The following is a 13,021-nucleotide window of genomic DNA, read 5'->3' on the forward strand; positions in this document are numbered from 1 at the left end:
CTGGCAGGCGTGAGCCCTGTGAATGAGGGAACAGGAATATCTGTGCCTGCTCACTCTGTGCCGAGCTCTGGGGCTTGCAGGGTATTTTCCCTTTTTTCCCCATCGCTGTTGAGCAATCCCAGCTCTGTAGGGTGTGAGGAGCGGGGCTGAAAGGAGCATCTCCCGCAGGTGGGGCAGTGACCTGGGCTGGCTGGTTCCACTTGACCTGCTTCCAGCCGGGCTGGGTGTCCATGACAGGCTTTTCCAGGCTCTGGGAGCGCGTGTGTGCCCGTGCCCGGGGATTAGAGCTCTTTAGCAGCGCGGTTAGCAGGGATTAGGGCGATTATCCCGGGAAGCGTGGCTCACAGCTTTGAGCCAGCCTGGGAGGGTCCTCCCAGCCTGCCCAGGAGTGATCCCAGGCTGGAAGTGAGGTGCTAATCCTGGCTCCAGAGGGGACACTGCTCCTGGGGGATTCCATTGGGAAACAGGGAGGGAAGGGCTCTAAGGGCTTTGAGAGGAGCCTTTGCCTCCTGAGCAGAAGGGGTTTGGGAAGGTCAAGGTTGCTCCTCGCTGGCTCCAGCCTGGAGCCTCCACTGGGCTTTAATTAACCTGGACTCTGCTCTCAGGCCAGCAGGCTCAGAAAAGGCTGGTGGAAGTTTTAGGTTGTGATGCTGTTAAAGGATAATGCCTGCAGAGGCCATTTAGAGCTGATTCAAGAGTGGGAGCGTCTCGTGCTGAGCTGATGGTGCTGCTGGAGCTGAACCACTCCAGCCTTGTGGCATCTCATCCTAGAACCCTCTGATGGGTGGGCTTGGGAGGGACCTTACAGCTCATCTCGTTCCACAGGCACCTTCACTATCCCAGGTTACTCCAAGCCCTGTCACACCCAGCCTTGGACACTTCCAGGGCTGGGGCAGCCACAGCTGCTCTGGGCAGCAGTGATGGAATTTTATTGATGTCTGATCTTGTTTCTGACTTCTTTGATGGTTCCAATGAGTGCTGTTAAAGCATGGACACGTTCCCCAACCTCAGAGGTGGCTGAATCTCCCCGGGGTTTGCTTTGCCCATCTGGGCTCCTTCCAGCAGCTGAAATGGGGAGGATGGGGTGAATCCCCAGCTGAGGAAAGCCCCTGAGCTGCTGAAGGAAGAGGAGCTGTGGGCCCTGGCCCTGCTGAGCTGGGGGAGTTTTCCCATAATCACAGCAGGCATTGACTCAGGGGCTGTGGTTTAGCTCAGCTCCAGCCCTGGCCTTGCTCTTGCACTTTATTCCCTCTTCTCTCCCACAAAAGCCAAGGACAGAGTGAGCTGCCCACCAGGCTGCTCCCCTACAAGCTCCTGGGACTGTCAAGGATGCTGCTTTCCCAGGATTGCCATCCAACACCCACAGTACAGAGCAGGGAGGGAGGGAGGAGAAGGAGCTGCAGCCTGAGCAGGGTAGGCTGTGACTGCTGGTGGCTGCAGAATCCTTTCCCTGCGCCTGGTTCCTCACAGCTGCCGATCCCCAGAGCCAAACCCAACCCCTGGGGGCTGCTCTGTGTCCACTTTTCCTCATGGACACGTCTCTCCCAGGCACCACCAAGCCAGGGTGTCCATGGCTGAACCCCAGAAGCCGAGGCTGAGCAGAGCATCCCAACACCTCATCCCCAGCTGAGCCTTCCCCGCTGCTGCTGCAAGTGCTCAGAGCCCAAACCTGGGACAAAGTGCTTTTATCTGCATTTAGGGAGGACAGTGTTCAGGCCTGATTTTTAGGGGAAGAGCTGGCCCCCATGGCACACCACATCTCCCTAAGAAAACTGCTGAGGGCCAGAAAAAAGCCGGCTTTGTTGGGCTTTCTGCAGCGCTAAGCACTGTGGGCTTTCGGTTTCCTCTCTTGTTTTTCTCTTGAAGCCCAGCTTTCATCTCACAGTATTTATTTTTCAATGCTTGAAGAAGGAAAAAAAAAGACTTTTTTTTTCTTTTTTTTTTTAAAGAAATATATTTATTTAAAATTAAAATAGCAAATGTCTGCACCTTTTGTGCCATCCTTGCAAAGGGAAGCAGGGCCAGTCTCTGCCAAGTTGCTGCAGGAATGGGATCCAAATCTCCCCATCTGCTTCCATCCCATCCCCACAGCCCCAGCAAACACCTCTTGCTGTGCTTAGCCCTGCTCCCCATCCAGATTTCCTTCTGCTCCCTTTTTTCCAGCTTTCTGTCCCACTTTCCCTTTCCCCCCCTCGAATCTCGCTGCCCTTTGGGCCCGAGGAGCCCTAATTGGAACAGGCCGGCTCCTCTCCTGCTTCCTGCGTGGGAGTGAGAGGCAGTGCTTGTGAAAACAGTTCAAAAGTGCACACAAATTTTTGCCTAATCCTGCCTAAATAACAGGGGGCTCAGCCAGGGTTGTTTGCCTGGGTGTCCCTGCTCTGAGCCGGGGGCACCTGGGCAAGGCAGAGCTGCCCCAGGGGCTGGAGGTGCCTGGGGGTGCTGCAGAGCCGAGCTGGGGACATGGGGATGTGGTGGGGACATGGGGGGGACACGGTGGGGATGAGGTGGGGACACAGTGGGGACACAGTGGGGACATGGGGGGGACACTGGGGATGCAGTGAGGACACAGTGGGGATGTGGTGGGGACATGGGGGGGACATGGGGGGGACACACTGGGGACATGGTGGGGACACGGTGGGGACATGGTGGGGACACAGTGGGGACATGGTGGGGACATGGCATGGTGGGGACATGGTGGGGACACAGTGGGGATGCAGTGGAGATGAGGTGGGGACACAGTGGGGACACAGTAGGGATGTGGTGGGGATGCGGTGCCCGGTGGCCTCACTGGGGAGCGTGGGAAGGGTCTCGGCTCCCAGCCCCCCTCTCCTCAGCCTCCTCTGATCCTGAGAAAAGTTCTCGGCTGCTGAACCCTCCCAGCTGGGGGACGTTGGGAAATGTGTGCTCCAGCTTCCCCCAGCTCCAGCTCTGCCCTGGTGTGGATCCTGGGGAAAGCTGAGACAGAGGGGGCTCGGGGAGGGGAGCTCAGTGTGGGCTGGAGGGGGGAACCAGGGCTTGGTGGCCACGGACTCACTGTGGGCACGTGGGAAGAGGGTGGGAGAGTGAACCCCTGTCACCCCTTGCAGAGCCTCTGGGAAACTCCTGCTCCATTGTCACTCAGCAGTGGGGGGACATCCTGGAGCGTGGGCAGCTCCAGAAGGATGGGATGGGGGCTCCAGGGGATCTCAGCTGCCTCAGGGCTCAAGGACTGAAGTTTCTGAGGGACACAGGCATGAATTCATGAAGCCCTTGGATGCACAGTCCCTGCAAATGATCTTGCTTGAAACCAATGTGCATCTTCTCCCCTAAATTAATCATGGAATCCTGGAATGGTTCGGGTTGGGAGGGACCTTAAAGGTGATCCAGTTCCACCCCTGCCATGGCAGGGACACCTTCCACTGTCCCAGGCTGCTCCAAGCCCTGTCCAGCCTGGCCTTGGGCACTGCCAGGGATCCAGGGGCAGCCACAGCTGCTCTGGGCACCCTGTGCCAGGGCCTGCCCACCCTCACAGGGAGGAATTTCCTCCTAAAGTCTAATCTAAAGCTAAATCTACCCTATTTCATTAGAAAGCCTTTCCCCCTTGTCCCTGTGCCTCTGCCAAGCCACACAAAGGCCTGGAATCTCCATGACATCCGTGTGCTCCAGGCCTGGGAAGGGGAGGCTGAGGAGACCTTGGGTTCCTGCCCTTGGTGTCCATCCATCCATCAGGGCAGGGACAGGAGGTGCTGTGGGGTCAGGTGGCTCCGCTCTGACCCTCCCCACATCCATTTCCAGCAGCTACTGGGTGAAACCCCACACAGGGACACACTGGGGCTCTGATGGAAAAAAAAGTGAGTGGCCGAGGGGAGCTTGGAGGAGTCACTGACCCCGAGTGGAAACTCGGCTGAAAAATGACTTTGCTCCCATCCTTCTGCTCAGAGCATCCTTTTTTTTCCCTGACTGCCATTTATTTTCCTTCTGCAATCAGCTGCAAATGGCTTTGGCATGCAGAGGAGTTCTGTGCAATTGAAGGTCAAAATCCCAAAAGTTTGTAAATCTGAGTCCTTTAAAAAGATCAGATGTGTGGAAATAGTTTACACATGCAGGGCCTGGTGGGAGCAGAGTGGGAATTGGGTTGGGAGATGAACTTGCTGATCTTGGCCTCTTTGCTCCTGGTTTTCTCTCAGGCTCCACGTGCCCCTGGCTGGGGGGTCTGGGCAGGTCCCCCTCAGCACAGAACCCATCCAGGGCAATGTTGTTGTGTTTTATTCTCTCGTCTCTCTCAAGTCCCATCCCCAGGGATGTCAGGGAGCTGCAGGGGCCTGGTTTGGAGAAGCCATGGAGCCCCCAGATCCCTCTTTGCCTTGGAAAGCTGCAGCCAGATAAAAACTGCCCCCATGCGAGGCAAATTCTGCATCTCTGCTCTGCAGATGCTGCATGTGCTGCTGACATAATTCTCCAGGGTGACTGCAACTCCTGGCACTGTTTAAAAATCAAACCATAACTCCCTGCCTGCTGTCCCAGGAGGGAAATCAAAGGCGGCTGTGTCGGCACAGGATGAGGACACGGCATCCATGCAGCCGAGTGCACGTGGCAGCTGTGTCGGGGGGCTTTGATGGGCTCGTAAAAACCAGCCAGAATTCCCAGCCTGGCCCCTGCTGCTGAGCTTGCTTTTGGGATTAAAGCCCCAGCATTCCTGAGCTGGGTTTAGATGGAACAGCTGGCTCTGCTGCTGGCTCCCACCCTGGCCCCTGCACACAGCCCTGTGCTCTGTGGGCAGCACTAAAGGAGAGGTTTTATTGGTGCAGGGTTTGATTAAAATCTTGCAAACAGGTTTCAGATGGCACTGAAAGCTGATACCGGGGCAGCTAAGCCGGGTTTGTTGCTTTTGTTCCTGAAATTCTGCTCAACTCTGACCTTTAGGCATCCCAGACTGGAGGCAAAGGGCTGGAGGACATTGCCAGGGCTGGGTTTGCTTCCATGGGAAGGAATTTCCCTGCACCCAGCAAAGTTGATAGAGTTATAGGATATTCCAGGTTGGAAGGGATTCACAGGGATCACTAAGTCTGACTCGTGGCCCTGCACAGAGCTGGGTGAAGCCCACCATGCTCCCTGCACAAAAACCACCCAGTTTTTAAATAAATAACAAAATATTTAAATAATTCAAAGCAGCAGAGGCAGAATTTAGGGTAAAAACTATCCATCCACCCCATCTTTCTCAAGCCACCCGGCCAAGCCTTGTCCCCAGACACATCTGCAGAGCTTCACATACACGTTTGGTTTTCTCTGGGTGAGTTTTCCCCAGCTCTGGGACACTGCTGACCCAACCAAGGCTTCTGCAGGCTCAGGGCTTTGGGGCTGCTTTGTCCTCAGCAGAAATTTGAACAAGTGGCTGCGACCTCGCAGGAAAAAAGCAGATGATGTTTCAGTGCTAAATCTGCCGAGCACAACATATTTTGCAGAAGCCTTGCAATGCACATTTGGGTTGATTTGGGTGTTTAAATAGAAACTGTCCTCTGGCATGGTTTTCTTTTTTTTTATTTGGGAACAGACTGTTTGCTTCCCTGTGACCTCTCCCTGGGAATCACTTTTAAGTCTCCCCTGTTTTGACAGGTTGTTTGTGCAGAGCTCAGCATTCACCTTCCTAAACCGAAATCTTATCCCCCCGCTACTGAAAAATTGATTTGCTGGGTTTGTGCAAAGCCAACCCCACGGATCCTGCACGACCAAACAGCAGGATCAGGGATGAGCCCTTGCTATTGCAGAGATAAAAATATCATTTTTCATCCTGCTCTTGGTGTCTGGCCTGAGAAGTTCACCTCCACAAAGGTTTTCATGGGTGATTCAGTGTTCAAATTGGGGTTAAAACCATTTTCTCAGCCTGGCTCTGACTCATCTTCCCAGGGCAGGCAGGAGCTGCTGTTGAGGCAGGCAGAGGGAGCAGATTCCTGGGTGGTCCCTGTGACCACAGAGCAGGGAGAACAGAGCATTCAAATGTAACTTGAGGATGAAGGCAAAGGGGCACTGAGCCACTTTCTCCCAGTGTTATCTCAAGCAGCAGATGGGGAACAGAGATAGCGACGGTGGCTGCTCATTTTCCATGCCCTCTCCAGCCAAATCCAGTAAATAATGAAGTGTAATTTGCCAAATTGTGTAATTTGCCTTTGGATGTGGGATTTGCTTTGGAAGGTCCTGATGCTGCCACTGTGGAGGCAATCGTGGATTTGTGCAGTGAGCTGAGGGCAGGAATTGTGTCCTGAGAGACTCTGTTGGGAATGTCTCTGTTCCTACCCGAGTCAAGAGTCTGCAAATCATTTCTAGAGAGCCTTGGGGACTTGGCTGGAGGATGGACAAAGGGAAGGGGGAATTTTTGAACTGGGGCTGAGAGGTGGAAGGGGCAGAAGCGGGGACAGAGAAAGTTGCTCTGTTTGGCTTGGCAGTGGAATTGCCTTGGGAGCATCCAGCAGATGATTTGGGGCGTTTGCAGCATGGTCACCCTCACCTTGTGCTACAGAGCTGCATGTGGAGGTTTATCTGTGGAATCATGAGATTGTTTAGGTTGGAAAAGCCTTCTGAGACCATGGGCTCCAACCATTCCCCACATTTTTAAACATTTCCAGGGATGATGACTCCACAACTGCCCTGGAATTGTATTGACCCAACTCCCAGATTCCCACTTGGAAAAAAGCCAGTGTTGGGTTGTTTGGACTTTAAATGATGCCCTGAGTTTGGCTGGGGAGGAGTTGAGTGGAGCAGGAGCTCCAGACTGGGGCAGACTGGGAAGCAGCTGGGCTGGCTGTTCCCAGTGGCTGCAGCGCTGCTTCCATCCCTGACTCCGTGTTTTATCAGGAATACACCAACAGTGCCTGGAACAAGCCCTCAGCAGCATTTTGCAGGTGTAAAGGTTTGTTAAATCAGGAGCATAACGAACTTGGAGCGATGGAAAACTGTGGTGGCTGAGTTTCCACAAGACACAGAATTCTTTTCTTTTCGATGTCTGTGTCCAGAACACCAAAGACTTTGCCCATGGTGTCATTTTTCCACTGACTTTTCATGGAAAATTTCCACTAGGCTGCAGAGCTAAACCAACCTCAGGTGGAAGATTTCCATCTCTGCTGACCAAATGCAGTTATTGGGATGGTGGTTGTTCAAGACTTCCCTTCTCCATCAAAGATGTTTTTCAGGAATACTGAAAGTATGGAAAAAAGGGCCAAACCTCTATTCAGATATTTTGCTTCAAATGGTTGCTTTTATTTGTGAGACTATTTGAAAGATTCATCTTCTTCCAAATAAATTAGAAAAAGGGATTAAAGAAAGGAAAGGAGGAGGTTTGGTCCTTGTCAGGATTTACTCCAGGCCTGGCTCTTGGCCCCGCTGTCCCATGGGATGGCTGCCATTGTCCATGACTCACTCCTCACTCCGTGCATGACGTAACTCTGGGCTAATGTGGGATTTTCCAGCTCTTTGTTTCCCTTCCCCCCTCAAATGGGTATTCTGCCACTTCTCCATCCTGTCTCAGCCTGCTGCCAGCTCGCCTTTTCATGGAGTCACAGGATCATGGAATGGTTTGGGATGGAAGGGACCATCCCATTCCACCTCCTGCCTTGGGCAGAGACACCTTCTGCTACCCCAGGTTGTTCCAGCCTGGCCTTGGACCCTTCCAGGGAAGGGGCAGCCACAGTTTCTCTGTGCCAGGGCCTCCCTACCCTCACAGGGAAGAATTTCCTAGGATGAAGAATTTTCTAGGAGTCTTTAATTTTCTCCTTGCTTTTCTTTGGACTGGGATGACAGAGTAGTAATTCAGGGATGCTTTTCTCCCTCTTTCTTGCTCACCCTGGCGTGGGACTCTGCCTTCCTCAGTGCCTGGAGCTGCTGAGCCATTTCCCAGGCTCCAGACACACCTGGAATGCTGAAGCCCGGCAGGCTGATGTCTGGAAAGGCCTTGATATCATCATCCAGTAGCACATTCCAGAAGCACAGTGACACTGTGTGCACCTGGCAAGCATTCCCTGACATCCTTCCCAGTCCCGTGTCCTCATGGCCGTGTTTTTCTCCTGCTTCTTTCAGACATGGAATGTGCAGACGTGCCTCTATTAACACCCAGCAGCAAAGAAATGATGTCCCAGGCGCTGAAAGCCACGTTCAGCGGCTTTGCCAAGGAGCAGCAGCGGCTGGGAATTCCCAAAGGTAAGACTTGGCTTCCTGTGAACAGCCACAGCACCCACAGGGGTTGTGTCCTCCTTCCAGGCCCAGAATTCCCCATCTGCCATCTCCCCCTCTGGCTCTCCTCGGGTGGCATTGCCTTTCCAACACCACCCGAAGCTTCTTGGGAGCTTCAGCTGGAAAAACATGGACAAATCGTCTCCACTAAACAGAGAAGCAGCAGGGACCCTTTACCAGAGCTTGGTGACAGGGAGAGACCAAGAAAATTGGAGAAATGGGTGGGAGAAGGAGGCCAGAGAAGTGATGGGGTTTTTAGAAATCCCAAACAAATCCAAAGCTTTTTCCTCGGATGAAATGTGTCCGTGTTAAGGCTGATCCAGACTGGCCATGGTGTTCCTCACACCCTGATGCCAGTGGGCTGCCAATCTGCATGGATGAGGCTGATGCAGGGTGGCTGGAGCACTGTGTGTGTCCTGTTTTCCTGGGAAAGCTGCCTGGGGATGCTCACTGCTGATCCCTCTGCAGACCCCCAGCAATGGACAGAGACGCACGTGCGGGACTGGGTGATGTGGGCAGTGAACGAGTTCAGCCTGAAGGAAGTGGATTTCCAGAAGTTCTGCATGAATGGAGCTGCCCTCTGTGCCCTGGGCAAGGAGTGCTTCCTGGAGCTGGCACCTGACTTTGTGGGTGATATCCTTTGGGAACATCTGGAGATCCTGCAGAAAGGTGAGTCCTGAATCTCCTGGGCGAACAATTCACGGCATCCTGGCCAGCCTGGTTTTGGGGCTTTCCATAGACCAGGAGGTGATCACCTTGAGCTTTAATCCCAGGAAAAACATCTTGCAAAGCCCAGCTTTTCAGCAGGATTCCAAATGGGCATCCCAACGGCAGCAGGCAAGGCAAATCCTGGCAGTGCCTCAAAGAGTGTTTGTGCCGGCTGCTTGGCAGGGATCCCCGGTGGGCAGGGACGCTCTGCCTGCCTGGAATCCATGGTGGGATTTTCCAAAGCATTTTTCCTCAGCCTGTTCAGCTCCTGTTGTGAATTTTACTATTTCCTCTACTGGAACTGGGTACAGGAATACAGCCAAAATTCTGAAAACCCAAATTTCCCAGTGGTGGTTGGAAGCTACTTTGCTTTGTTCCATGTCCCAAAAAACCGGGTGTTTCATGTCCCCAGAACCAGCATTTCTGGGAGGAGAAGCCATCCGTGCCATTCCCTGCATGACAGCATCCAGGGCATTAACTGTCAGTGACTGAGGACTCACACTTTGATTTAGAGAGTTGATTTTCCGTGTCTGGATGCCCAGGAGCACTGGGATGGTTTTTGAGGAGCAGGCGAGGAGCTGAGCACCTCTACCTGAGCCACAAGCAGGAGCTGCAGTACACCTGGACTCTTTTTCCAGCTCCTTTTTCTGCAGAGCTGTTTGCTTTCCTGGAATGTCCCCTGTGCTGTCCTACTGACCCTGGTGGCAGGAAGGGGAGGGGGAGCACAGTTATTCCTTCCAGGAAACCATTGACAAATGGATGTTAATTGCCCATTACTAATTTTACTGCTACCTGTGGTTTGCAGAAGGTAAACACGGCCCTTCCCGGGCTCTGGGCAGGCCAGGCTGTTTTCCTGCTCTTGGGCTCTAAATCTGGTCTGTCCTTTTTTGTTTTGCATATTTTTCATGGAGTGCTTGGATCAACACTGAGCAGTTTAACCAAACAAAGCCAAACCTTGTGGTCAGCCCAATTTCTTCTTGCAATGAGCCATTGCTTGCACCTTCCCACAGCCCTTCTTCCTTGCTGGCCCTGCCCATGGCTGGGAATAGGTGGTCTTCGAGGTCCTTTCCAACCCAACCCATCCTGGGATTCTGTAATTCTGTGACTTTTTTGTGCTGTGCCCACTGGAGAGGGTGGGATGTGCTGCAGGTACTGACTGAGGCACCAGGGCTGGGTTTGCATCTCCTTCCTGCAGATTCCCCACACATGGAGATGGACTTCATGCTGTAAATTTATGGCAGAGTGGGAATCATAATTTCATCATTTCAGACAGCACTGACCCATGTGGGTGTTCAGACACTGCAGTATTGATGGTACAAAGTCCTGAGACAGGGAGGAGTTTTTCAAAGAAGATTAAAATCTTTGTCCCTGCTGCAACTCTTCTTCTGAAAGGCTGAAAATGAATAAAGCTGAATTTCTGTGTCTTCACACTGTTGGTGTTGCCCTGGGAGCCAAGAAGTCTCCGTTCCCTGTTTGGTTTCACCGGTGACTTTGTCACTCTTGTACAAGCAGGGCCTTTGCTCCTCTGGTGGGCTCTGAACACATTTCCAGTGAGGTATTTGGTGAGTAACAAAAAGCTTCCAAGAAGTAACCAGTCTCCCCCCCAAGACTGGTTCCCTGTAAATCTTGGGGCTCATCTCCAGCCCTGAGCAGAGCTGGGCTGTGCTGGTGTTGTACAGACAGAACAGAGCTGTCCCTGCCCACGCAGGTGGAGCTGGGGGTCTCCCTCTGCACCTGGATGTGACGTGGGAAGAGATCCAGGTGTCTCCAGGCTCAGCCAGGGTTCCAGCTTGTCTCTCCATCTTTCCCACAATCATCACTGGGGCTGTTGGTGCTGGGAGTGGTTCTTAACCCTGAAATGCCCGGCTTTGGCTTTACCTGTGCTGCTGGCCGGGGTGGTGCTGGGGAGGCTGTGACCCGCTGTCCCCTGAGCTGACACTGTCCCCTGTGAGCCCTGCGTGACTCACGTACCACAGGCTGCTCAGGGTTTAAAAACAGCAAATGGGTGCCTTTTCCCTGCATGGATTTGGGTGTTTTGCAGGCTTATTTTTCCATAATTCTTCCTAAAATAACCTCCTCAGTTACCAGCACTCAGCAGTGCCCTGCACTTGACTCTAAGCACAGCCAAAGGTTCTCCCCTGCTCTGTGGTCACCCCCTGCCCCTTGGCAGACACTGTGGAGAGAGGAACAGAGCGTTTCTCATTAGTCCTCTGTGTTTGCACAACCCCCCATTTTGTTAGGGAATATTTTCCAGGCTGCAATCCCCAGGGGAGAGGGCCGAATGCAGGCTCCTCACAGAAGAACGTGCGCGTTATCCGTGCTCGGCTTCAGACACAAACCCAGAGCTGCCCGGGGGCGTTGGTTTGCTTAAAGGAGAGAAAATCTCCCATCCCAGTATCCCTGCCCAGAATGCCATGCTGGAATGAGTCAGGTGTTCATGGAAAAACTGCTCAGGGTAGGGGCAGGGTGGCTTTTGCGTGGGAAAGCAAATACAGCGCAGCCCAGGAGGAGCAAAGCGCTTGGAAAAAGCCATGGGAAGCAGGGAATCCATGCTTTGACATGCTCCAGGCTCATTCCCAGTGAGTTATGCCTGTGGAAAGCTGAAAATTGGCATTTTGACTATATATACATGGAGAAGTCTGTGTCAGGAGCGGGTCAGGGCCAGCGAGACAAAGCGGTTTTGAACATGGAATGTTCTGCCTGCATCAGGTGCTGCACAGGCTGGGAATTCACACGGATCTGGGGTTAGAGGAGCTGGGTTTGGGATGGGTTACCTGCTCCCTTGTACACACCTACTGCTGCTCTAAAAATAGGGCTTTTCCAGGAAAACAAGTGTCCTTGTGTGGGGAGCTTTTCCAGGAGCTCACACATGGAAGTGTGCTCAGCAGGCCCCAGGAGAACGGGAGGGAATAAAACCTGAGGCAAGCAAGGAAATGATGCAGCTGGAGCTCAGAGCCTCCTGGAGCCCTGACTCAGAAAGCTGTTGCTGTTTGGGCCGGCTTGGTTCTGTTTAAGTTTGGCCATACCTGCAGCAGGAATTCCCAAAGGAGCCAGTGAACTGTGGGATTTCAGCTCTGAATTCATTTCTGTTGCTCAGAACGTCCCAGTTGAACCTGGGGTGGAGATTTTGGGAAGTTCAGGGCTCTCTGTGTCACAGCTCTGTGTGCCTTCAGACTGGTGACATTTCCTTCCTTTCCTCTTTGCAGAAGAGGTGAAACCATACCCAGCAAACGGAGTGAACACCACGTACCCCGAGTCCCGCTACACCTCAGACTACTTCATTAGTAAGTCTCAATTAGCAATGTCAATTATCACCATTCTCGTGCCTGGAAGCACCTTTTAGCAGAGATTTGTCTGCACTACAATAGGACTGCACCATGCAAAGGGTGATACTGTTTTTCCAAGGGTTTAGGGTTGATTTGGAAGCCTTCTGTATTTTCTGGTGGCTGCCTTGTGTGCCAGATTCTGACTTTTTTAAGCACTATTTGTTTGAAGCTGTTGCTCAGCAGACTTTGAAAGCAGCCTCGGCACACCTGAGTATTGGGAATTGTAAAAATTCTGCTAAAAAAGGGAGGGAATGGGGAGAGAAAAGCTTCATTCTGGATTGCCAGGATCCTAGCAAGGAATGGGCTGAGTCTCCACCTGCACTCCTGCACTTCCCATTGCTTTGGAGGTGTTTTTTAAAGGCAGTGGAAATCTGGGAGACATTTCATGAACCAGCAAAATGCCTAACTGACCTGAAGAGATTTAAATGAGGTGTGAGGGAGAAATCCTTTGCTGTGAGGGTGGGGAGGCCCTGGCACAGGGTGCCCAGAGATGTTGTGGACTCTCCATCCCTGCAATTGTCCCAGGCCAGGCTGGACAGGGCTTGGAGCAGCCTGGGGTAGTGGAAGGTGTCCCTGCCCATGGCAGGGGTGGGATTGGATGAGCTTTAAATTCCCTTCCAACCCAAAACCTTCTGGGAATCCATGATTCTGTGGATTGGGATTCCAGGCTCTGGCACCAGGGAGAGGTGGCTCTGGAAGGGATTCACCTTTCCCAGCCATCAATGAAAGATTTTTGCCCTGTTGCTCTTTTGCTGAGACTCCACTCCCCAGGATTTTCCAGCTTTTTC

General features: G+C 52.8%; 1 protein-coding gene across 3 annotated transcripts in view; it reads left to right on the forward strand.

Annotated features, from left to right (window-relative positions):
- ETS1 (ETS proto-oncogene 1, transcription factor) overlaps nucleotides 1–13,021 on the forward strand; it is a 79,542-nt gene that overhangs the window by 47,824 nt on the left and 18,697 nt on the right. For all 3 annotated transcript variants that reach the window (XM_058856952.1, XM_058856951.1, XM_058856953.1), the window contains 3 exons: nucleotides 8,047–8,166; nucleotides 8,668–8,868; nucleotides 12,114–12,191. In XM_058856952.1, coding sequence (XP_058712935.1) covers nucleotides 8,047–8,166; nucleotides 8,668–8,868; nucleotides 12,114–12,191 — 399 coding nt within the window. The remainder of the gene's footprint in view (nucleotides 1–8,046; nucleotides 8,167–8,667; nucleotides 8,869–12,113; nucleotides 12,192–13,021) is intronic.

This window comes from Poecile atricapillus, chromosome 25 (genome assembly GCF_030490865.1).
Source record: "Poecile atricapillus isolate bPoeAtr1 chromosome 25, bPoeAtr1.hap1, whole genome shotgun sequence".
Classification (NCBI taxonomy): Eukaryota; Metazoa; Chordata; class Aves; order Passeriformes; family Paridae; genus Poecile; species Poecile atricapillus.